Genomic DNA, 25,449 nt, shown 5'->3' on the forward strand with positions numbered 1-25,449 from the left:
CTGAGAAAAATATTAATCTGGAGGTAAACTAAATGACAAGCCCCTTAAACAACTTTTTAAAAATTTTAGCCAAGTGTCGCATGTTCTCTCATATGTGGATCCTAGCTACAGATGACTGGCTTCTGTGTGAGAAGGAGAAAACTCAGTAGCAGAGGCCAGTAAGCTAGAAAAGAGATATAAAGGGAAGAGAAAGAAAGGGAAGGGGATACTTAATAGGATGGTATTGTATATATGTAAGTAGAAGAATGGGGGTAAAAAGGCCCAAAATGGGGAAGAGATTGAGTAAAGGAAAGGTGGAGGGACAGCTAATCAAAATCTAAGAGGATATAAATAAAACATATGTAACCCTCAGGAGTCGTAGAGTGTTGCTAGAAAATTTTCAGTGCCAGGGATGGGATATCTCCCAGTGAGTTGATGACCAGAGAGATCCCTGATGCCCCCAAAACATTATAGGCCATTGCCGAGGCCCTTGATTTCCCACCAGGAATAGATGGTAAGACCCTATTGCTGAAGACTCCATATACATGGGTTGCAAAGCCACTGAGAAATCTTGCTGGAACTGAGCTGATAACCTCTTCCATATAGACCAGCTGACAGAAAGCTAGAAGAAGCCATTCTGCATGCAGTTCAATGGGAGAGAGAGATATCACCAGTGAAGATACTCAATAGTGGACACTGCAAGCCTTAAATTTGGCCAGCCAGACCAAATGAGCCAATGGGTGCAATAGCGGCATGTCTGTTATGGGGGAAACCAACTGCCCTCTCATTGGACTGGAGGTCTGCTCCATGGGAAGGGAATAAATACATCCCTGATACTGAAAACTTAAAGCAGGGGTAGTCATGAGCCCTAGGGATATAACAACTGCTGTTGTCTGCCTAAATGTATATACCACGCTTATCAAACTGCCCAGTAAGCACTTCTGTTAATGTTCACACCCTTATATTAATGCTACTCTCACTTTTGGTTGAGAATCTTCTCTTTTCAGATGGCAGTGACCTTGGGATGACTCAGAAGGTATCACGGTGATGGAAAGAAATGACCGCAGTGCTCAATACTGCAATATCTCTATCACACCTTCCAAGGCTCAGCGTCTAATGCGGAAGAGGTGGCGAAAAGAATGTAAGAGCCAAAGGAAGGTCAGGACTCCATACAACATGCTTCCTCCAGACACAAAATGGCCAGGATATCCATAGCCTCACAGTGCATGCATAAGACCATCATAAGAAGAGGAAAAGATCAAGACATCAAAAGTAAAAGAGAGACTGATTGAGATGGGGAGGGGGTATGATGGAGAGTGGAGTTTCAAAGGGGTAAGTGGGGGGAGGGAGGGTATCACCATGGGGTATTGTTTATAATCATGGAAGTTATTAATACAAAAATTAAAAAAATTTATTTGTAAACAGAGAGAGAGAGAGAGAGAGAGAGAGAGAGAGAGAGAGAGAGAGAGGGATGAGAGACAAACAGAGAATGGGTACACCAGGGCCTCCAGCCACAGCAAATCAACTCCAAACGCATGTGCTTCCTTGTGTATCTGGCTTACATGGGTACTGGAGAATCGAACCTAGGTCCTTTGGCTTCACAAGCAGGCACCTTAACCGCTAAGCCATCTCTCCAGCCCCATCCCCCCATTATAAAACTTTTAAAGCAGACATGGTACTATACGTCTTTAATCACAGCACTTAGGAGGCCCAGGTAGAAGGATCACAGTGAGTTTGCAGCCAGCCTGAGACTACATAGTGAATTCCAGGTCAGCCTGGGCTACAGAGAGACCCTTCCTCAAAAATCCCTAGTATAGTACAATTTTATTAACTTCAGTCCTCATGTTGAACACATAATTTCTAAATCAGTTAATCCTTCATAGCTGCAACTGTGTACCCAGTGACCAAAACTACCCATTTCTTCTCTTAACCTTTTCCCCACTACATAGTATTTTCTGACCTATAAAGTTATCTTTTGGGAAAAAAAAGTTAATAATGATGTGGTTTTTTCATTGCTTAAATTACAAAGTTTTCTTACTTGTCCCTTTCTGTTTACTCCAATTATTCCAGCTGTGGCTTCATGAGGTGCAGTAACAAAGATTGTTTCTCCACTGATTCTGTTCATGTAGATGCAGGTACCAGTTTCAAGGTCATAGAGATGGATATAACCATATTTGGTAATCAAGAACACCACATCATGCTTTTCACTGATCTGTACAAAGAAAATGAACACATTCTAGGACATTAGCAAGAAACTTATATGAAAACTTCTAAGATAATATTTAGGGCTTCCCTTATTTTTTATAGCACATTTACATATGTAAGATCCCAAGATTTTACATAAAACATTAAGAATAAAACCCGTAAGACAACAGAGAAGACAATTCTGACAACTTAGGATAACTGCTTACATTAATTGATTACATGAATTAATTTATGAGAAAACATGTTTAACAGTCCACTTATTTTGTTTAGTATACCTGCATTGCAACAGGAAAGTCATTTTGTGCTTCTGGCGGAAAGAAAACATCTACTGCCTTCTTTGGAAAGGGCTGATTCCCTGTAGGTGGTGTGCCAACTTCAATGATATGTAACTGTTCAAAAGAAAATAAAATAGATATAAATTTACATCTTTGAGTAGTTGGTTATAGGTTTATTTGAAGCCTCAAACTGGAAATAACAAAAATGTCCTTTAATAGGTGTAGTGTGTTTGATACATCTATAGTACAAAATATTCCTCCACTTAAAAAAGTAGTAGGGGGAATGGTCTGGAGCAATGGCTCAGAGGTTTGATTCCCAGGCCACTCCTGTCAAGCCAAAGGGTCAAAATGGGTCTAAAGTTCATTTGCATGGCAAGAGGCCTGACATACCCATTCTCTCTCTGCTTCCAAATTTAAAAAAAAAAAAATTATGAAGTCAGACCTCAAACATCAGACACTTCATGATGCAGAATAAACTTGTGTTAGGAAAACTATTGTAATTTTTTCCTTACATGTTGTTAAGTTATGAAAGTTGACACATTAAAGGATTAATATTAAAAAAGGAACAAACTCTTAAGAACATTATGCTAAGAGATTCTTGATATAAAATTACAAAGACGGGAAGTGGGTATGACCATAAAATAGAGAGAAATCTTGGTGGTAACACAAAAGTATTATGCCTTGAATTTATTTAGGACAAAATGACATACACTCATACAACTGCACCAGTGCCAATCCTGCTCTTACTGGTTTTCGCCCTACTTTACTATAGCGATGCAATTGAAAGAAACTGCAGAATAAAACTGAGAAATCTATGCATCTTCTGAATCCGTGTTATTTTGAAATTTACCTATTGAATGAAATAATCACACCTTAATCTGTATGAAATGAAGAGCACAGACTAGTAATAGATCACCTCTGAAGACACTTGCCGATGGCTTTTCTCTGTAACACCAAATTATAATTTAGTATTTCCAAACAAAATCTAGGTTCTTATATTCCTCCCTGTCCGTGTATCTATTTGACCCAGTCCATACCTAGCTGAGTTGTTTCCCTTCACACACAAGCCATATGGCCTGCCCATAATTTGTTCCTTCCTAACTAGGGGCAGGAAAGAGTACAGAACAAGTTCTGGTGGTAAGAGGAGCTAGTCTCCACTTTTGGTGTTTGCGGCAGGCCTCAAAGCTAAGATACAAGCCATGTGATCTTGCCTACAAGTGGACTTCAAATAGGGAGCTCGGGACACGAAGTTATTTTTAGACTGCAGAGATTCTACTCCAGCAGCAGAAATAGCAGCAAACTGACTCATCATCAGGCATCTGGCGATGCAGGCATAATAAAAAGTAGTCATCAGAGGTGTGCAATGTTGGTTTTTTTGTTTTGTTTTGTTTTTATGGCTGAAACTGGCTGCTACCCATTCTCCCTTTTCCTTCCTCGTTTCCCAAGCTTGCTGCATAACTGTGCTAGCTACTGTCAAGTCGCCAATATCCTGTCACTAATTTTGTTACATCAACCACACCTTGTTTCTGCTCCTCGAATACAAATTCTAACACATTAAGAACTTGTTCAGGAAATTCCAATGTATAGCCACAATTAGGAATCTCCAACTTGAGCTGTCACCCATTCCACCCATCTATTTCAGCTATCACCTACAGAATTTTAAAATGCAGATTGTAGGCAATACTTATTGATCATATTTTCAGCATACACAAATGGGTATTTTAGCAACCCTCAAGATTCTAGACAGAGTAAAGTGAAGAACACCAACATAAGGCCTCTGATACAGGCAATCAAAATAAACAGCTGATAGCTGAACATGGTAGCATACACCTATAATCTCAGCACTCAGTGGCTAAAACAGGAGGGATTAAAGACCAGCCTAAAAAGCTACTTAATATGAGCTTGTTAAAAGCAAAACCCACTGGGGGCTGGGGTGGGGGAGAGGAATATTAGTCATTTCAAAAAAGTATCACTAGATGCAGAATTTGCTACTCACCACAAATTTGAATTTAAAAATTAGTAAGGAAGGAAGAAGGCTGTTACAAATTTAGAGGGCAGGCAGAAGAAAGACAAAGAACTACTAAAATAAGGCCAGGTGTGGTGGCGCAAGCCTTTAATCCCAACACTCAGGAGGCAGAGGTAGGAGGATCGCCATGAGTTTGAGGCCACCCTGAGACTACATAGTGAATTCCAGGTCAGCCTGAGCTAGAGTGAAACCCTACTTTGAAAAACCAAAAGAAAAGGAACTACTAAAATAATTACTATAGCCAAAACTTACCTTTCCTCCAGCTTGACCCCGTACTGCAAAACAAAATAACGTTGATTCTTCTGCATTTCCTTCCATCTTAAACTGTGCAAAGCTAGCTGCATGTCCTTCAATAGGCTGAGAAACTTTCCTGTCTACAGAATATAGTTGCATAGCTCCAACCACACGATTTTGCTACAAAGGATCAAAGAAATCAACTTTGGAGACCCAATAAAGCAATAATTCATCGACTAATGAAATAACTAGAATATCATCTTCAGCAAGATTTATAATTCTTTGCTATTTAGTCTCTCAATGTAACTTAAGTTTAGCTCCAAACATTCTCTTTCAAGTTTAATATAAATGTTTAAAATGAGTCCATACAATCATCTCTATATATAATGTCATAATAAAAAAGATAAAGATAATCATTCTGCAGTCCAGTATATTTATTTCATAATAAATTCTAAATCATTCACATTGAAACTCAAGTTCTACTTAATATTCAAGAGTTTTAACAATTGAATACTCTGAAATTTTGTCAGTATAAAGATTTTAAGCAATCCTTATTTTTGAAAAGAAAAAATCTTTTCAAGTAAGTTGAATTCAACAGGACTAAGTGTAAAAGATCTATCTTCAAAACAAACTAATTTTAAGTAAAATAGTTCTTTAGACTTCTTCCTTATCAGAAATTAGGAAACATGTTACCTGTGCAGATATGCCAGTCAAAAGTAACCACTTTTGCTTGGCATCTGTGCGGTAATTGATAATCTGGCACCCTGCAAGGCTGGAGTGACGATCAAACATTTTCACTGGCTGAGACTCTCCTTCCATACTCCAGTGATAAACTGCATTATCCGTAACAAGAGCAACAGTATTCAAAGAGATCCATTTCCAAAAGGTGACATCATCAGTCATGGTATGGGCCTTCATTTTACTTTTCATTTCAATGTTAAATATCTGAAGAGTTTTTCCAGCTAAACACAGAATTAAAGAGTAATTAAAAATAATGCTCAGAATGAATTAATACCCGGCCAAACTAGCTCCAAGCAAAGTGTTGGTTGTCATAAAACTAATAACCAACTTCAGGAGTCATACTACTCGAGCTAGAATCACTAAAAAGGTAGCCGCAACAATCTGTGTCTACAATGTTAAGCAAAAACTCTAGTATCTCTAATAAACATATGTTCAACACTATGATATAGGATTCTAGCCCAATTGGAAAAAAAAATAAGTCTAAGGTATAGCTTTCTCATTGATGAAAAACAAAGTTATAACTTCCATACTTTCAATTAAGTATGTTTCCTTCGCACATAAACTAAGAGCTTCATATATACACAGGACAAAGCCAATCTAATAAAAACACAAAGAGGCAATGTCTATTTTTTAATATGCAGTCATCTCTCATTCAACTGAGTCTTGTGGAAACTGTTTTTGGAAAAGAGGATGTACTTCAACTCTGCCTTGTTAACCTGAAGGAAAATGCATGCTACATTTGCATTGTTAGCTGACTTAAGACACAAAGGGAAGGCAGAGAAGCTGGAGAACAGGAGGAAGACAAAGGAAGAGGACAGTGTCAGATGCTGTTAATATTCTGGAGGTAAAAACAAAGTTCAAGCTTCATCCAGTTAAGACAACAAGCATTTAGTAATAGGAGGATGAAATTTGCCTTAAGTGTTAAGGGAAAAAAAAAAGTCCACTGAGTCAGATGCAAGGGCTTATACTTGTAATTTGAAATCTATCACAGTCTCCAAAAGTGATTTGGTTGAAATAGAGGTCAAAGCCTCATTATCACTAGGTTATGAAGATTAGTCTTTAAGAAGTAAGGAAAACTCCATTCCTGAGCCACAAAGAATCTGGCTCCTAAAGGACAAAACTTGTAACAGTGGAAGTGGGGATGGGGTGAGGGGGAAACAAAGCCTAAAAGCTTTGTACTACACCCCTTCTTACCACATACAACTTCTACAAGATCTACAAGACAAAGTATAATGTTACCATCCCACATGTATATAAATCACAATCAGACTTGAAAAATTGTGAAAGTTATAGTCCTGTTTATAAAAAGAAGCTGTGAGGTTTCAAGTAGCTTTAGAGAGAAGCAGTAATTTGTAATGACTTGCTATACTTTGCTTCCTTCCCCAACCCCAGATCACTAGACTTTTATTAGCTTTTATATAAAAGGGGCTGGAGAATCTGGGGAGGAGGGCCAAAGGACGACAGCTGAAGTCTATAGTGTGGACATACTGGCACAAAGCTACAATATTCTATTTTGCAATGCTCTTTTTATGAAACAGGACAATAATCAACACAATCTAATTTAAGGCAACTCACCATCTGCACACATAAGAAAGCATTAAGAAATGTGATAAGATAACAGTAATATTAAAATAGAAAAGAATTCTGAAAATTTTTAAATGATGACCCTTTAAGTAAAAAATGTGAGAGATGATAGGCACTTGAATTTATATTCTTTATGAAGGAGCTTAATATCTTAAAATAATAATTATTACTATTAGTATTTCAAGGTAGGGTCTTACTCTACTCCAGGCTAATCTGGACTTCAACATGTAGTCTCAGGCTAACCTCGAACTTCCAGCGATCCTCCTACCTCTGCCTCCTTAGTGCTAGGATTAAAAATGCATACTACCACACCTAGAAAAGTTAATATTATTTTTTTTTTTTAAATTTTTGTTTTCTGAGGCAGGGTCTCACTCTAGCCCAAGCTGACCTAGAATTCACTAGTTACTCTCAGGGTGGCCTCAAACTCACAGCAATCTTCCTTCCTCTGCCTCCCAAGTGCTGGGATTAAAGGTGTGTGTCACCACGCACAGCTTATTATTATTATTTTTAAATATTTTATTTATTTGACAGGGAGAGTGAGACTTGCATGCCAGGGCCTCCAGCCACTGCAAATGAACTCCAGAAATATGTGCAACTGGCTTATGTAGGCACTAGGGAATCAAACCTAGATTCCTAGCCTTCACAGGCAAGTGCCTTAACTGCTAAGCCATCTCTCTAGCCCAAAATTATTATTATTATTATTATTTTTGAAGTGGGGTGTAACTCTAGCCCAGGCTGACCTGGAATTCACTAGGAAGTCTCAGGATAGTCTCAAACTCACAGCAATCCTCCTACCTCTGTCTCCTGAGTGGAGAGATTAAAGGCGTATATATGCCACCACACCCGGCCCCCAAATTATTTTTCTAACATAAGTAAAATGTATGTATACTGCCACAAGCCATCTGCTGCCCAGAAAAATCTGGAACATCTTTCCTTATCATCAACTTCTGCCCTAGGTAGTGATTTGTGTGAATATGCTCATTAACTCCCCAACCTGCCACCATTTACTTCCTAATCAGTAGTGTAGATCCAACTCTGAAACTTTCTGAGTGCTATAGAACTCAAGCATCTCTGTTTTTGATTTTCAGATCAGGAATATGTAACAATAAAATCTATGCAAAGGGCTGGAGAGATGGTTTAGTGGTTAAGCGCTTGCCTGTGAATCCTAAGCCTAATAAACGAGGCTCAATTCCCCAGGACCCACATTAGTCAGATGCACAAGGGGGTGCACGTGTCTGGAGTTTGTATGCAGTGGCTGGAGGCCCTGGCACATCTGTTCTCTCTCTGTACCTGCATCTTTCTCTGTGTGATGAACAAAAAAAAAAATTAAAGGGCTGGAGGAATGGCTTAGCGGTTAAGGCATTTGCCTGCAAAGCCAAAGGACCCAGGTTCAATTTGCCAGGACCCACATTAGTCAGATGTACAAGGGGGCACATGCGTTTGGAGTTCACTTGTAGCGGCTGGAGGCCCTGGTATGCCCATTCTCTCTCTCTCCCTCTTTCTCTGTCAAATAAATAAAAATAATTTTTAAAAAAATTTTTGGTTTTTCGAGGTAGGGTCTCACTCTGGTCCAGGCTGACCTGGAAGTAACTCTGTCATCTCTGGGTGGCTTTGAACTCATAGCGATCCTCCTACCTCTGCCTCCCGAGTGCTGGGATTAAAGGCGTGTGCCACCATGCCCGGTTTAAAAATAAAATATTTTTTTTAAAAAATTTTAGTCTATGCAAAGCCTCTAAATTGGGGGGGGGGGAACCAAACTCTGATAGAGTTCTGGTTTCCAAGCCCAAGCATTTCTAACAAGAGATAGTCAATATGCATTATTAAATATAAAGGTTAAATCATGTGAAAAAAAGATTGGTTAAAAAGTTCAGAACCACAAGGCGTGGTGACAATGCATGCCTTTAATCCCAGCACTCAAGAGGCAGAGGTTGGAGGATCACCATGAGTTCAAGGACACCCTGAGAATTCCAGGTCAGCCTGGGCTAGAGTGAGACCCCCAAAAAAGGGGGTTCTGGAGAAGATGGCCTTATGGTTAAGGTATTTGACTGAAAAGTCAAAGGACCCCAGTTTGATTACCCAGGACCCATGTAAGCCAGATATACAAGAAGGCGCATGAATCCGGAGTTAGTTCACAGTGGCTAGAGGCCCTTGTGTGCCCACACTCTCTCTTAAATAAATAAAAATATTAAAAAAAAAAAAAAAAAAGACAAGCCGGGCATGGTGACGCAAGCCTTTAATCCCAGCACCTGGGAGGCAGAGATAGGAGGATCACCATGAGTTCGAGGCCACCCTAAGGCTACATAGTGAATTCCAGGTCAGCCTGAGCTAAAGTGAGACCCTACCTTGAAAAACCAAAAAAAAAAAAAAAAAAGACATGCGGAGCATGGTGGTACCCTCCTATCAAGAAAAGCAAGGGCCAAGAAAATAACTCAATGGGAGAATGCCTGCCTAACACATATGAGGTCCTAAAATTCAATCTCTAGTATTGCCCCCCCCAAAAGTGGAGGAGATTCCATCAGTTAGTCATCTAGCCTTCTTAATAATTTCCATATTAGTAATAAATTACATTCTTATTCTAATGTTCAAAGAAAATAGGCTCTCAGATAACAAGACCATTCAACTCTATTTAGATTGATGGTGCCTTCTAACAATTAAGCAGTTACACTGGCTTGGTATTATATATAAGTTTATAATTATATAATCCCATTACATACTCCCAGCTATGCAGGAAGCTAAGAAGAAAGATTTCAAGTTCAAAGTCAGCGTGAGCAATAAAGCCAGACACAACTCAAAAAAAGGAGGATGGGGGGGAGGGGGTGGCTAGAGAGATGGCTTAGTGGTAGTTAAGGTGTTTGCTTGTGAAACCTAAGGAACCAGGTTCAATTTAATTCTCCAGTATTCACATAAAGCCAGATACACTAGGTGACACACGTATTTGGAGTTTGTTTGCAGTGGGTAGAGGCCCTGGCACACCCATTCCCTCTCTCTCCCTCTCTCCCCTTCTGCTTCTTCCTTTCTCAAATGGAAAAAAAAAAAAAGTTATTTGCCAGATGTGGTGGCACACACCTTTAATCCCAGCATTTGGGAGGCTGAGGTTGGAGAATTGCTGTGAGTTCAAGGCCAGCCTGGAACTACATAGTGAATTCAGGTCAGTCTAGGCTAACGGGAGACACTACTTCAAATAAATAAATAAATCAGGGCTGAAGAGATGGCTTAATGGTTAAGGTGCTTGCCTGCAAGCCAGGTTCCATTTTCCAGGGCCCATGTAAGTGCACAAGGGGGCACACAGACATTTGGAGTTTGTTTGCAGCAGCTAGATTCCCTGGCACACCCATTCTCTTTCTCTCTCTCTCAAATAAATAAAAAATACTTTTAAAAAATCAAAGATACCCGGGTGTGGTGGTGCACATTGTTAATCCCAGCACTTGGGAGGCAGAGGTAGAAGGATCGCCATGAGTTCCAGACTACCCTGAGACTACAGAGTGAATTCCAGGTCAGCCTGAGCAAGAGTGAGACTCTACCTTGGGGGGAAAAAAAAAAATCAAAGATAGAGCTGGGGAAATGGCTCACTAGATACAGGCACCTGCTTGTAAAGCCTGCTGGCCCACATTTGATTCCCCAGCACCCACGTAAAGCCAGATGCACAAAGTGGCACATGCTTCTGGAGTTTGTTTACAAGGGCAAGAAGCTCTGGTACACTAATGCTGTCTGTTGTCTGTCTGTTTATCTCTCTCAATTTCTCTATCACAAATAAACTTAAATCTGTATTTCTTAAAAATCCAAGAGAGAATGTTAGTCTGCATAAACTCAAAATACCCATGATTCCAGAGTGTAATGTTTTCCTATACACGTACATACACAAATACAACAATTAGTGTGAATTCAAGCCTTAGTATTACAAAAGCAGATTTTTGGTCATAAGAAATTCTGAAATCTTTAAGCCCTAACATTAATGTGGCCTTACAATATAACCACTAATTCCTCTATTGAAAGAATCTACAATACTTTTTTAGTTTTATCATATAAAAAATTTTAAATGTATTTATTCTAGAAATTATTCCAAGCACATCTATTCTAAGACATTTCACAGGAAAATTCCCCATAATTCATAAAAACTAAGCTCATTATTAGTCTTAACTTTGCAGATTTCATTAAATTCACTCAATATACTTTTAAAAGGCATACATTAACAATTGCATTTGGATAAAATACACATAAGAATTTTAAAAATCCACATTTTTTTCATACCTTTCAATGCAATTACTTTGCTAGCTGGATTCATGATAGCACTGTCTGCTGAAATTGGTCTTCGAATTGGATTACTTGGGTCATTCATATCAATGATTACCACTTGGGCCTGCTCTCCCACTTTTTCTCTAATGCAGATGAATTTGTCTGACTCCATGGTCAGAGTACTGAAGCCAATGTTTGCTGGGTTGATACCCAGGTTCTGGAGCTGGAAAAAAAAATTAATAAACTATATTACCAAGTAGGTTAGAAATATTTGACCTTCATGTTTTCATCATTATAAATCCTAGTTTAACCACCAATGGTCTATAGATACACTAATTAAATCACACTAATTAAAGTGAGAAAACAAGCCAGCATGGTGGAGCACACCTGTAGTCCCAGCACTCAGGAGGCACAGGTAAGAGGATCACTGTGAGTTCAGGACCAGAGTAGGACTACAGAGTGAGTTCCAGATGAGCTTGGGTTAGAGTGGAACCCTACCTCAAAAAAATAAAAAAAGTCAGATAATAGACAATACTCTTTCCATCTTCCAGGAAATGATATTCAGTTGTTTTATTTTAACCTCACTATAAGGGAGAACAAATAGAGATGAAGTTAAAGGAAAGAGACATCTGAGAGCTAGCACTAATGTTTCAAGGGATTTGAAATCATCACATTTCTTGTTAATTTTAAGATCTCCACACTACTGGACTTACCCTCTCTTATCCCCCCTAATATTTGGCACAGCTAATTATTCACATGCATTAAGCTTCAGGAATCTAATCTGTACATCAAGATTTAGTATTAAGCAGAAGAGAAAGATGTAAACTGTCAAAGTTCTTGATCTAAAGGAACAGAGATGAGGGCAGACAAGTAAACAAAGTTATGCTACAGTGGAAAGAGTGCCCTGTCAAAGATGGCGTCATATGGGGCTGGCAGCAGGTGAGGTAAGCAAGAGGGCCCAAGTTCAGACCACCAGCACCCACATAAAATGCCAGCATGGTAGTATATGCCATTGGAAGAGGCAGGTAGAGATGGTTCAATAGGTGGGCTCTCAGTTCACCAAGACACTCTGTATCAAAAGAACAAAGTGGGGGTCTGGAAGGATGGCTTAGCGGTTAAGGCACTCGCCTGCAAAGCCAAAGGACCCAGGTTTAAATACCCAGGAACCATGTAAAGTCAGATGCACAAGGTGGAACATGCATCTGGAGTTTGTTTACAGTGGCTGGAGGCCCTGGTGTGTCCATTATTCTCTCTCTCTCTGTCCCCCTCTCTCAAATAAATACATAAATAAAAAAAAATAATTAAAAAAAAAGAACAAGGTGGGGATGGGAGAAGGCTCAGTGGTTAAAAAGGTAGGAAAAGACTGAGGAAATTACCTTGTTCATCTCTGGCCTCCACATGCATGCATACTCACATACTCATGTACAAAATACATACTTGCACACACATGTATGAAGAGAACATGTATACACATGAAGAAAGGAGGATAGAGAGGAAAAAAAAAGAGAGGGAGGAAAAGAAAAGATGGCTCCAGAGCTAAGGCAATGCCTTTAGGAAGACAATCTAAAGGATGTTCAATGTAGGAGAAGCATGTTCTAAGGCACAGGGATGTGAAAGGGACCTAAAGGAGCTGCAAGCACTTCTATACCATCAGAGAATATAATATAGAAAAGCCTGAGGGCTGGAGAGACAGCTTAGCTGTTAAAACTCTTGCTTGCCAAGTCTGAGAACCCAGGCTCAATTTTCCAGGACCCACATAAGTCAGATGCACAAGGTGACATATGACTCTGGAGTTGTTTGCAGTGGCCGGAGGCCCTGGTATGTCCATTCTCTCTCTACACCTACTGGGCTCTTTCTCTCTCTCAAATAAATAAAATATTAAAAGAGAGAGAGTATGTGTACTGGAGAGATGGCTTAGCAGTTAAGGTGCTTGCCTGTGTTCAACTCTCCAGATCCCATATAAGCCAGATGCACAAAAGGTAAGGCAAGTGAAATGTCACAGGTGCCCACTAGGTGGCACAAGCATCTGGAGTTTGATTGCTGAAAACCTCCATGTAGACCAGCTGACAAAAAGCCGGAAAAAGCACTGCATGCACTTCCATGGGAAAGAGAGAAATCACCAGTGAAAATAACTCAACAGTGGACACTGCAAGCCTTGTATTTGTCCAGCCAAGCCAAATGAGCCAATGGGTGCAATAACCACCAGCTAATTTGACTGGAGGCCTGCTCCATGAGAGGGAATACATCCCTGATACTGAAAACCTACAACATGGGTAGTCATGAGCCCTAGGGGTGTAATGTCTGCTGCTGTATGGTTAAATGTATATACTATGCTCACTAAACTGCCCAGCATGCGCTTATCCTAATGGTCATACCCATATATTAATGCTACTCTCAATCTTGGTTAGAGATGATTCTCTTTTCAGATGGCAGTGATCTTGGGATGACTCAGAAGGCACCACAGTGTTGAGAAGATGTGACAGGAGTGCTCAGCACTGAAATATCTCTATTACAACTTCCAAGGCTCAGGGTCTATTGCAGAAGAGGTAGCGGAAAGAATGTAAGAGCCAAAGTAAGGGTAGGACTCCTTACAACATGCTTCTCCAAACACCAAATGGCCTGGATATCCATGAGCTCACAGCACCTGACACTACCTACACAAGACCATCATACTAGGAGGAAAAGATCGTAACATCAAAATAAAAAAGACATTGAGGGCTGGAGAGATGGCTTAGCGGTTAAGCGCTTGCCTGTGAAGCCTAAGGACCCTGGTTCGAGGCTCAGTTCCCCAGGTCCCACGTTAGCCAGATGCACAAGGGGGCGCACGCATCTGGAGTTCGTTTGCAGAGGCTGGAAGCCCTGGCGCGCCCATTCTCTCTCTCTCCCTCTGTCTTTCTCTCTGTGTCTGTCGCTCTCAAATAAATAAATAAAATTTTAAAAAAAAAGACATTGAGAGGAGGAGGGGATATGATGGAGAGTAGAATTTCAAAGGGGAAAGTGGGGGGAATTACCATGGGATATTGTTTACAATAGAAAATCAAATAAAAAATAAAATAAAAAGGATCTCTACTACAATGGATCTAATGGGTGACGAAACAGTATGACACATTAAATCCTTCTATAAAAGGCTGCCAGAAGGCTTTATTAGCCTTGGCCAGACCATTTCTCCCACTTTCTTCCATGGGTAATAAATTTACATGGTGTTAAATACAAAAAGGAATCAAGAAAATGCACAGTGGGGGAGAGATAATGACCTTCTCTGGCTTGTATCCTCCAGTTAGTTTCCCTTCATTGGACTGGCTAGACCCCATCAACTGTTATTTTATCTAATTCCTTTGTTAAAAACTTCTTTGCTACAAGTAGCCAGGCCTAGCATTGGAATAACATCCAGCATGAAGCTGGACATGGTGGCGCACGCCTTTAATCCCAGAACTCAGGAGGCAGAGGTAGGAGGATTGCCAGGAATCCAAGGCCACACTGAGACTAGTAAATTCCAAGTCAGCCTGAGCTAGAGAGAGACCCTACATCAAAATACCAAAAAAAAAAAAAAAAAAAAAAAAAGCAGCGTAAGAGTAAAGGCTGTGCTTTACTTTCAGTTCTTTCTTAAATACAGCAAAGACTGCAGGCATACCAATATACCAGTTATAAAATGTAGTTACATTAACTCAGAGTCTAAGCACAGAGCTAAACCACTGTCTAACAATTAATACAATCATGGTACTAAAGTAGAATATTAACCAGCTTTACAAGCTCAAAAGGCTGCAATACAAGGAAAAGCTATGAGATATGCAACTTATAATGAATCTGGTGCCAATAAAACATTATGAATTGTTGGTTTTATTTATCTCAACCCTTTTCCTTTTGCTTGCACGTGCGTTTGTGTGGTATATACGCCCACTATGCGCCTTTGTAGCATCCTCTGAGCTCTGCTGTGGGTGGAGAAGGGGACATGCGACTGCAGCGGCCCCAAAAGAATGCTGTCCATCCTGCTCCAGCGGTCTTCCCAGTTCTCAGTTTGCGCAGGAATCTCTTTCTGATACCAGAGCTTGGTACTTTTTGTCAGCCCAGGTTACTCCCTGGTCTCTGCTCCCCTTTGGAGGACTGGGGTTACAGGCACGCATGGCCATGCCCAGCTGTTTAGGAGGGATCTGGAGATCTGGCCTAGGGTGGTGACAGGCCTCCTCAGACCCTCATGCGCATGGAAGAAGTACAAGTAGCCACTGAGCCTTCTCTCCAGGCCTACACTAGCTGTTCTACCTGCATTTAGCACAGGATAATGGAAGTTGTCTGCAAAATGTACAAAGGGATTGGGAGTGGGCTTCAGGGAGGGAGGCCTTTCTAAACCAACTTAGTCCACACCACTTAGTTACACAGCAGATTTATACATTTTCAGAATAGAGGCTCCTTAGACTTGTTAGTTTCCTTCCCAATAATTTGAAGTATTCCAATTGCTCATAGTATTCATACAGCTATACCCATAAAAGTAATATACAAAGGCTGGAGAGATGGCTCAGTAGTTAAAGTGCTTACTTGCAAAACCTGACAGCCTAGGATAGATTCCCCAGAACCCACATAAGCCAGATGCACAAAGTAGCACATGCATCTGGAGTTCATTTGCAGTTCATTTTGTTTTTCTCTTCTCATCCTCCACTTGGATTAATACAGAATGGGAGGGGGGTGTGAGGGTGGGAAGGGAGACACACACTACATTCTTAGTTTTTGTAGTATTTCAGGTTCCCTGTAATTTAATTTAGAATACACAGATGTTTCTTCATTCAAGCAATTATGGTCAACTTCATATATTTGATTACAAAGTACAAATGACAACTAGACTCAACTGCTTTTCTGAATTTCTCCTAAGAGTCCAAATGTCCAAACATATTACTAGCTTTTCCATTAAGGTGACAATGGGCAAGGCAGTTACACGTATACTAGGATGTACACTCTGTGTACTAGGATGACAGTGCCTATTTTCGCACTGTGAGGATTTGATGTGCAATGTTAAAAGCAATACCTGGCACACTGCAGAGGCCTCCATGAGTACTATAAGCAGCTCCAACACTCCAGTGTTTTAGGCCACCCCAGGGTAGCTGTTTTGCACTGGCATTTCATTATCTGCTTAACTCAGCTGTTCCTTGGTTGGTTAAAACTCTGGGTGTGAATTTCTTTTAACTACCGATAACAGATTAGTGGTATCTCAGGGCTTAGCTTACCCAAGACACTGAAGTTTTCCTTTTTGGTTTTAAATAGTCCCACTATGTGTCCTGGCTGTCCTGGAATGCACTATGTAAAGCCACACTGACTTTGCATTTGGTATGATCCTCTGCCTGCTGGGATTACAAGCACATGCCACCACGCTTTGGGTGGGTGGGTGGGTTACAACTCTGGGTGTAGTCCTCGCCTTCAACCTTGTTTGAGGCAGGGTCTCATTGTTCACTTCTGCATTTACCAGGCTCCCTGGTCTGTGAGCTTCGCTCTACCTCTCTTCTTGTCCTAGGTGCACAGGGATTACAGACATTAGCACTATAACATAGTCTTTATGGGAATTCTGAGGATCAGAACTTACGTACTCACATTTGCAAGTGCTTTATCCACTGAGCCACCTTCCCAACCCTCCTTTCTTGAGTGTGTGTATGGGTTAGTACACTCAAGTGTGTGTGCACATGTTTGCATAGACCAGAGGTCTATGTCAGGTAAGAGCCTCAATCACTCTCTACCTCATTCTTTGAACAGGGTCTCAATAAACCTAGAATTCACCAATTTCGCTCGTCTAGCTAGCCAGCAAGCCCCAAGATTCTACTCTCCACCTTTACAGAGCTGGTATTACAAATGTATGCCTTTATACCTAGCATTTTGTGGATGCTGAGAATCCAAATTCAAGTCCTCATACTTACACAGCAAGTGCTTTAACCACTGAGCAATCTCCCTAGGCGTGCCCCCGCCCGATTTTAAGAAAAGAAATTATACCTTAAGACTTCTAATTATGCTCTTTAAGTTGCCTATTAAATCAAAACCACACACATGTTCACGTTAAGTAACCATATTTTAATTCTTTTTAAAGGTATTTTAGAACAGTCATGCTAAGGTCTTATGCCAAACTTGGTATGTCTCTAACACCTTTGCTAAAAGAGGAAGTTATGCAGACAGATGGTATAAGGTTAGTATCAAAAGTTCTTCACCCCCAAAAGTTCAAGACTGAGAAAGTAAAACAAGAAAGCAGGCATAGCACTTTTCTTCTCTGTGTGCAAGAACTGAATGAAGCCACTGACTCAAAGCATGCCTGACCCTTACACCCACCTACCCACCCTATACCGCTTTACAACCAAGCTTTGCCCAAGTTCTCTAATTGGTCCATACACCATAATCCCAGGTTACTTTAGATGAGCAAACCTTAGACTCCTCAAAAAAAAGTAACCTTCTTAAAGAATAAAGGTCTCTTCTACCCACGGTCGTTAGCATACCTTTCTAAAATGTCTTACATAGAAAGACAAAAGTCCTTTTACTAAAACCAATATCATAACATTGAAACAGACAAAATTCAGGACTCCACACTAATATAAATAATTGAAGTGAGTGAAATGCGCATGAGGGTCTAAGGAGGCCTGTCACCACCCTAGGCCAGATCTGTAATCCGAGCACTAGGAAAGCTGAGACAGGAGGTTCTCCTATTTTACACCATGTAAACTTATTACCCATGGAGGAAAAAATATATATATAGCCAGGTATGGTGGTACATACCTTTAATGCCAGCACTCAAGTGGGAGAGGTAAAAAGACTGCCATGAGTTTGAGGCCAGCCTGGGCCAGAGTGGGACCCAATCCTGGGGGGAGGGGAAGGTATACTGAGAGCTGGAGAAATGGCTAGCACTCATCACTTGTTTGCAAAGCCTACATCCCAGGTTTATTTCCCCAACCACTCACCTAAACCAGATGCAAAAGTAGTTAAGTTCAGCTAGGCATTGTGGTGCGTGACTTTAATCCCAGCATTTGGAAGGCAGAGATAGGAGGATTGTGGTGAGTTTGAGACCACCCTGAGACTACATAGTGAATTCCAGGTCAGCCTGTGCGAGAGTGAAACCCTACCTCGAAAACAAAAAAAGTAGTGAGTTCTCTGTACGTGCACACATGCGCGCACACACATTCTTTCTTAAGTAAATAAAAATATTTGTAAAATAACATTAACAGGCTGAGTGCCGTGGCTCATGCATGTAATTGCAGCTCTCAGGAGGCTAGGGCAGGAGGTATCACAAATTTGGGGCACAAAATAAAACTCCCCTCCCTCTACATTTGAAGAATATGAGTAAAGTGTATCTGGAAATTCTCTCCACTGTTACTTCCAACTTTTTTTCTAAACCTATGCAGCATCTCAACCTACACAAAAATATTTTGCTTATTTATTTGAGAGATGATAATATAGTCACCACCACTACCACCAGCAGTAACAACTCTTTGTACAGATCAAGAACAGAAATACTAATGTGGATGTGTTAGTTCATGCTTGTGATCCCAGTACTGGGTTGAGGGGGTGAGGCAGGAGGATGCCATAAGTTTGAGGCTAGCCTGGGCTACAGAGTGAGAGTCTGTTTCAAAAAAGAAGTTAGTGCATAGTGCCTGACACTACCTACCTAAGACCTTTATAATAGGAAGGGAAAATGACAACATCAAAACAGAGGAGAAAGGAGGAATTCAATGGAGGGTAGATTTGGAAAGGAATTATCATGGTTTGTTGCCTACACTTATGGAAGTTGTCAATAAAAAGTTAAAAAATAAAACAAAGTTAGTGATGCAACACACATCAAGCATTTAAATGAGTGAGCACATGAACACTATGTAATTTTAGGCATTTCTATCCTTTCAGTCATCAAGCTCCGAGAAAAACTATGGTTTTACAATACAGACTATTATGAAACAGAGCAGTTTGGATGTCATTCTACTATTACATATGCAAACCTTACACAAGCCAATCTGCTTTGCTCAAGTGTTACTAAAGAGAGCAAGGAAACCTTGATATGCTAAGGAATCTGGGAAGCACGCTGGTGTAGGTCAGTATCTTATATACATTATAATCGAACTATGAAAACATTGTTAAAAGACCAAATGAACCAGAAATATATTTAATGCAACTGCTTACACTGAGGACAAAAATGCTAAATAAAGGCATATAGCCAAAAAAAAAAACAAATTATTTTTCCAATAGTTAGTTCCCATCCAGTAGCTCTCACACCTGATGAGACAGGGGTATATTAATCAGAAATTGGCTACTCAAAAAGCATACCCAAGGAGATTGCTGTTTTCCAGTAATGACTAGCAAAGTTGGAAGTGAGCACTTTTACCACCAGCTGTATCAGCTGAAAACTAAAATACATTAGAGCTCGTGTTTATGGCAGCATTACTTAGGACGTATGTTTCATAGCTAGTCCTTGGCAGTTTTCAGAGCCTTCATCTGAATCATGAGAATGTATACATGAACTACTGACTTTCCTATGAAGCTATTTTGTAAATGTATCATGACAAGCACTTCACAGGAGTTGCCAATACAGATAAAGGGGCAAGAATTCTAGAGCTGCTGATACTCTCATAGTCATTATAATACCATTACTTTCCTAGGGCAGATTATTTTCAAGTATTTATTTCAAGTTTTTTTTTGTGCCGGGCGTGGTGGCACATGCCTTTAATCCCAGCACTTGGGAGGTAGAGGTAGGAGGAACACCATGAGTTTGAGGCCACCCTGAGACTACATAGAGAATTCCAGGTCAGCCTGAGCTAAAGTGAGACCCTACCTGGAAAACAAAACAAACAAACAAACAAAAAAAAAGAGATTTTTTTGTTAACTTTCTATCCCAAATATTTCACTTCGTAATTCCTCTGAAAACTCCAAACATATGATACCTATACAAGGGGAAAAAATGCTGAGCAGCCACTTCGCCAAGCCCTTCCTGGAAACTAGCAAAATGTCACAATCTGCAGTTGCTGTATTCTGCAGGAAATGAAGAAGAATGCTGAGAAGGCAGCATTCCTTCAGTTTGTGATCAACAGGATACCAGCCATTGTTTTTGTTGGCCCGACAGATTTCAAGCAAGGAATAACAGCGGTCTTTAACCTTTGCTAATCCCATACTTAAACATATAGATTTGTTTCCATTCTGTTAGCCTTTTAAGAAATCACTGTTTCTGGGCTGGGGAGATGGCTCAGCAGTTACAGGAATCACTGTTTCTTAGAATTTCTTGATTCTTGTCATTAAACTACAAATTGTTAAGTAATACAAGGAAGATCCGCAGACAGAGAAAGACTGGGCTTTCACAAGCTACCAGAAGACTCCAAGACCTACAAATCTTTTCCTGTTTATAACCATGGAATTTTAAGAAGCTTTATATAATTATTATTTTGTATTTATTTATTTATTTACTTTTGGTTTTTGAGGTAAGGTCTTGCTGTAGCTCAGGCTGACCTGGAATTCACTCTGTATTCTCAGGGTGGCCTCGAACTCTCAGCAATCCTCCTACCTCTGCCTCCCAAGTGTTGGGACTAAAGGCGTGTGCCACCACCCCCAGCTTTTTTAAAATTCCAATAATTAGAAGAAATGTGAGATCAGTTTTGACCAGGCTCTAGGGAACACAGGGAAGCTTTTAGCCCCTAAATCTTTTCTTTAAAATATTTTCATTTATATTTGAAAGACAAGAGAACTAGAGTATGGGTATGCCAGGGCCTCCTACCACTGTAAAGGAACTCCAGATGCATGCACCACCTTGTGCATCTGGCTTTATGTGGGTACTGGGGGATTAAACCCTGAGCTATCAGGCTTTGCAAGCATGAGCCTTTACCGAGCCATGTCTTCATCCCCTGATCCCCTAAATTTTGGACACAGGAATTATTTCCCACGATTATCCCTTCTTTTAGAAATGTCATTTAGTTAGCACCAAACAACCAAATGTTATCAGAGCTGCAATCAGTTATGTGGAGTGTAGGGAGAATATATTAAAATCTATGTATCAAAAACTGAGAAAAAATAGCTTATTTCAACAGTTCAAGATTATAAAACTTAGTACTGATTTTAAAATCTTCAAAGATGAAGCTAAGGATGCAGTTCAGTGGCAGAGCATATGCACAAAGACCTGGGTTTAATAAAAAGATTGCTGCCAGGCATGGTGGCACACGCCTTTAATCCCAGCACTTGTGAAAGGCAGGGGTAGGAGGATCACCATGAGTTTAAGGCCACCCTGAGAGTACATAATGAATTCCAGGACAGCCTGGTCTAGAATGAAACCCTACCTCGACAAACCAAAAGATTCCTATAAACATACCTGAGCAAAATCCTTACTTTTACAGCTTAAGAGGTCTTAAAGAAATTGCTCTATCAAAATCTTCCCCTCCTACCAGGAGAGAAGATCTCATTCTCTGCAGCCCAACCTGGTCTAAAATTCACCATTCTTCTGGCTCAGCCACCATGTATGAAATTTTACAAACATCACATTCTGTGTTAAGCTGTAATTCTGTCATTGTTTCTGAGAGACCAAGAAAACTATAGATCATGTTCTCTAACATCTGAAATTCATGTCTAAAAAAAGCAGATTAGGCCAGGTGTGGTGGCACATGCCTTTAATCCCAGCACTGGAGAGGCAGAGGTAGGAGGATTGCTGTGAGTTTGAGGACATTCTGAGACAACATAGTGAATTCCAGGTCAGCCTGGGCTAGCGTGAGACTCTACCTCGAAAAACAAAAAAAACAGCAGATTAAAGCCAGGCATGGTGGCGCACGCCTTTACCCCCAGCACTTGGGAAGCAGAGGTAGGAGGTTTGCTTTGAGTTCGACGCCAGCCTGAGACTACATAGTGAATTCCAGGACAGCCGGGGTTAGAGTGAGACCCTACCTCCAAAAAAAAAAAAAAAAAAAAAAAAAGTGCAGGGCACCATATAGAGAGCTGGCAAAGAGCAAAGGAAGTATGTTCTGGGAAAAAGGAAGTGACGGCTTGCCCAAGCTTTGGGGAAGTTCTGTCTCCACCTGTCATTCCACCACAAACCGACAGACAGCATGATGGGATTACAGAAGCAAACCATAGCTTCTAGCTCGGGGAATTAACTCAGGTACTCCCCCTTAAGCGGCTTTATCCACGGAACCATGTTCCTCAGCACTCACCATAGAAATTTTTGTGTGCAAGTGTATGGGGTGGGGCAGGGGAGAGGCACCAGGGCTTTTTGCTACTGTGAACAAATGCCACACACTTGCTTACATATGCAGTTTGGGAAGTGAACCAGGACTAACAGCTCTGCATTAACCACAGAGTCATCTTCTCAATAAAGCTTTTTTTTTTTTTTTTTTTTTTTGCTTTTTCAAGGTAGGGTCTCACTCTAGCCCAGGCTGACCTGGAATTCAGTATGTAGTTTCAGGATAGCCTTGAACTCACAGTGATCCTCCTACCTCTACCTCCTGAGTGCTGGGATTAAAGGTGTGTGCTACCACGCCCAGCTCTGATAAGCTTTTTAATAAGGATATTATTTTCTCAAGGTAGGGTTTCACTCTAGCTCAGGCTTACCTGGAACTCCTGACGTAGTCTCAGGCCGGCCTTACACTCATGGTGATCCTACCTCTGCTAGGATTAACTAAAGGTATGCACCACCATGCCCAGTCTTTAGTAAGGAAATTCTGTGGTTTAAAAAAAAAAAATCATCATTGAAAATGCTAATAATTAAAAAAAAAGCCAAAACACACACACACACACACACAAAATCAATAAGGGCTGGAGGGATGGCTTAGCAGTTAAGGTGCTTGCCTACAAAGCCTGGGGACTCATGTTCCATTCACCAGTACCCATGAAAAGCCAGATGCAAAAGGTGGTGCATGCATTTGGAGCATCTCTGAAGTTGCTAGAGGCCCTGGCAAACCCATTCTCTGCCTCTTTCCCTCTCTCAAATAAATAAATAAAATATTTTTAAGAAATTGATAAAACTTGCTGGACATCGTGGCACACGCACTCAGCACTCAGGAGGCAGAGGTAGGAGGATTGCTATGAGTTTGAGGCCACCCTGAGACTACAATGAGACTACCCACTGAATTCCAGGTCAGCCTGAGCTAGAGTGAAATCCTACCTTGAAAAAACCAAAACCCCAAAAAAAGGGAATACTATAGAGAAAGAAATGGGTTTTATAAATTATGTACTTTTAGGTATCTTTATATCTGATTAATCATCCTCAAAAATAAGATCTACTCAAAGTTATATAAGCCTACACGTTTATAAATTATAAAAGCTGAGCATACATGGTCTTTTGTGGCTCGCAGATAAACCAGCTGAAGAGAAATAAATGAAAGTAACTCTTAGCCAATTCCTACTTTACTTCTACTATAATTCCCAGTTTCAGTAGCCAATGATCACCAAAACACTGCAATCCCTAAACCACAGGCGGTGGCTCATGCCTGTAATCGCGATCACCTTGAGTTCAAGGCCAGACTGGACTACAGAGTGAATTCCAGGTCAGCTTGGGCTAGAATGAGACCCTGCCTCAAGAAAACAAAATGAAACAAACAAACAAACAAATTATTCCTGCAATTCTTGAAACCCTCTGGGATGCATCAATAGAGTTCTTCCCTATCCTGCTCAGAACTGATCTGGATGTAGAAAATGAGAGTCTAGGGGCTAGAGAAATGGCTTAGCAGGTAAGGTGGTTGCCAGCAAAGCCTAAGGACCCAGCTTTGATTCCCCAGTATCCACATAAGCCAGACGCACAAGATAACACAAGCATCTGGAGTTCATTTGCATTGGCTAGAGGCCCTGGAATGCCCCATTCTCTCTGCTTTCATTCATATATAATTAAAAGAAAGAAAGAGGAACCAGGCATGGTGGAACAGACTTTTAATCCCAGCACTTGGAGGCAGAGGTAAGAGGATCACCATGAATTCAAGGCCACCCTGAGACTACATAGTGAATTCCAGGTAAGCCTGAGCTAGAGTAAGACCCTACCTGGAAAATCCAAATAAATAAATAAATAAATATAAAAAAGAAAAGAAAAGAAAACAAGAGTCTAGTGTAACTCCAAGCTCTTGGCTTCAGTAACTGGGCAGTTTTATCTTTTAGCATGATGTGCCTCATGTGGGTAAAAAGAGATTTCTCCAAGGTAGTGAGAAGAACTTATACTTAAGAGTCTAGAAGCCTGGTGTGGTGTTGCACATCTTTAATCCCAGCACTAGGGAGGCAGAGGTAAGAGGATCGCTGTGAGTTTGAGGCCACACTGAGATTACATAGTGAATTCCAGGTCAGCATGGGCTAGAGTGAGACCCTATCTCAATACTACCACCCTACCTCAAAACAACAAAGAGTCTATAAGGGCACATATTACGTTATAAGCCCAAATTTACAGTACAGACGAACTTTACAATTGCCATCAAGTATACTGTAATAAGAGAAGAAGCTGAGACAAGCTAAAAACTGATAGAATCAAAGTGATAAACACCAGATTGGCATTTCTCAGAGCTGCACAGTGCACTTTAATTTTTTCGTATGATGTAATGTGGTTTCAATAAATTTGTTTCCTTTCTTTCAGAAATAACTGTGAAAATCTGCTTTACCTAACTTAAAAATCTGTACTTGCCTTATGATGCAGAACCGGAAGTATTAACATTACTGGTAGTTCTGCCTCCAGAGCATAATCCAAGTTTGTAACATTTTCCTTATAAGCTGAGCAAGCATATTCTATTCTTCCCTATCCTCAAGGACAAAGTCTTCCTCTTCAACTTTTACATTAGGCCCAGCATAGGGGTGCACAGCTTTAATCCCAACACTGGGAGGCAGAGGTACAAGGATCGCAGTGAGTTAGTTCGAGGCTTGCCTGGGACTACAGAGTGCCAGGTCAGCCTGGGCTAGAGTGAGACCCTACCTCAAGAAAAGTTTTACATTAGTAGAAGCACAAAAACATAAATATATAGTGAAACAGAAAGCAGTAGCTTCATAGTATAATATATTCACTCTTGTTACTAAGGAAAAACCTATAGGAAAATTCCAGAACTTAAGGCATATAAGAGGGGTACAGATAATCCTGGACACAAGTTAACTTGATGCAAATCATTGTTGTACAATTTATCATTGGGAACTTGGATAAAACCCTTTTTAAAACATCAAGAAGCCAGGCATGATGGTGCACACCTCTAATCCCAACACTCAGGAGGCAAAAGTAGGAGGGTCACT

The 25,449-nt window shown here is 40.5% G+C and overlaps 1 protein-coding gene across 1 annotated transcript in view; it reads right to left on the minus strand.

The window, feature by feature from the left end:
- Cltc (clathrin heavy chain) overlaps nucleotides 1-25,449 on the minus strand; it is a 79,845-nt gene that overhangs the window by 47,112 nt on the left and 7,284 nt on the right. Inside the window, exons 2-6 of the mRNA XM_045158028.1 lie at nucleotides 11,293-11,500; nucleotides 5,413-5,681; nucleotides 4,738-4,899; nucleotides 2,460-2,573; nucleotides 2,018-2,191 (exon numbers count right to left, since the gene is read on the minus strand). Coding sequence (XP_045013963.1) covers nucleotides 2,018-2,191; nucleotides 2,460-2,573; nucleotides 4,738-4,899; nucleotides 5,413-5,681; nucleotides 11,293-11,500 — 927 coding nt within the window. The remainder of the gene's footprint in view (nucleotides 1-2,017; nucleotides 2,192-2,459; nucleotides 2,574-4,737; nucleotides 4,900-5,412; nucleotides 5,682-11,292; nucleotides 11,501-25,449) is intronic.

The sequence above is a fragment of the Jaculus jaculus genome, chromosome 9, assembly GCF_020740685.1.
Source record: "Jaculus jaculus isolate mJacJac1 chromosome 9, mJacJac1.mat.Y.cur, whole genome shotgun sequence".
Taxonomy (NCBI): Eukaryota; Metazoa; Chordata; class Mammalia; order Rodentia; family Dipodidae; genus Jaculus; species Jaculus jaculus.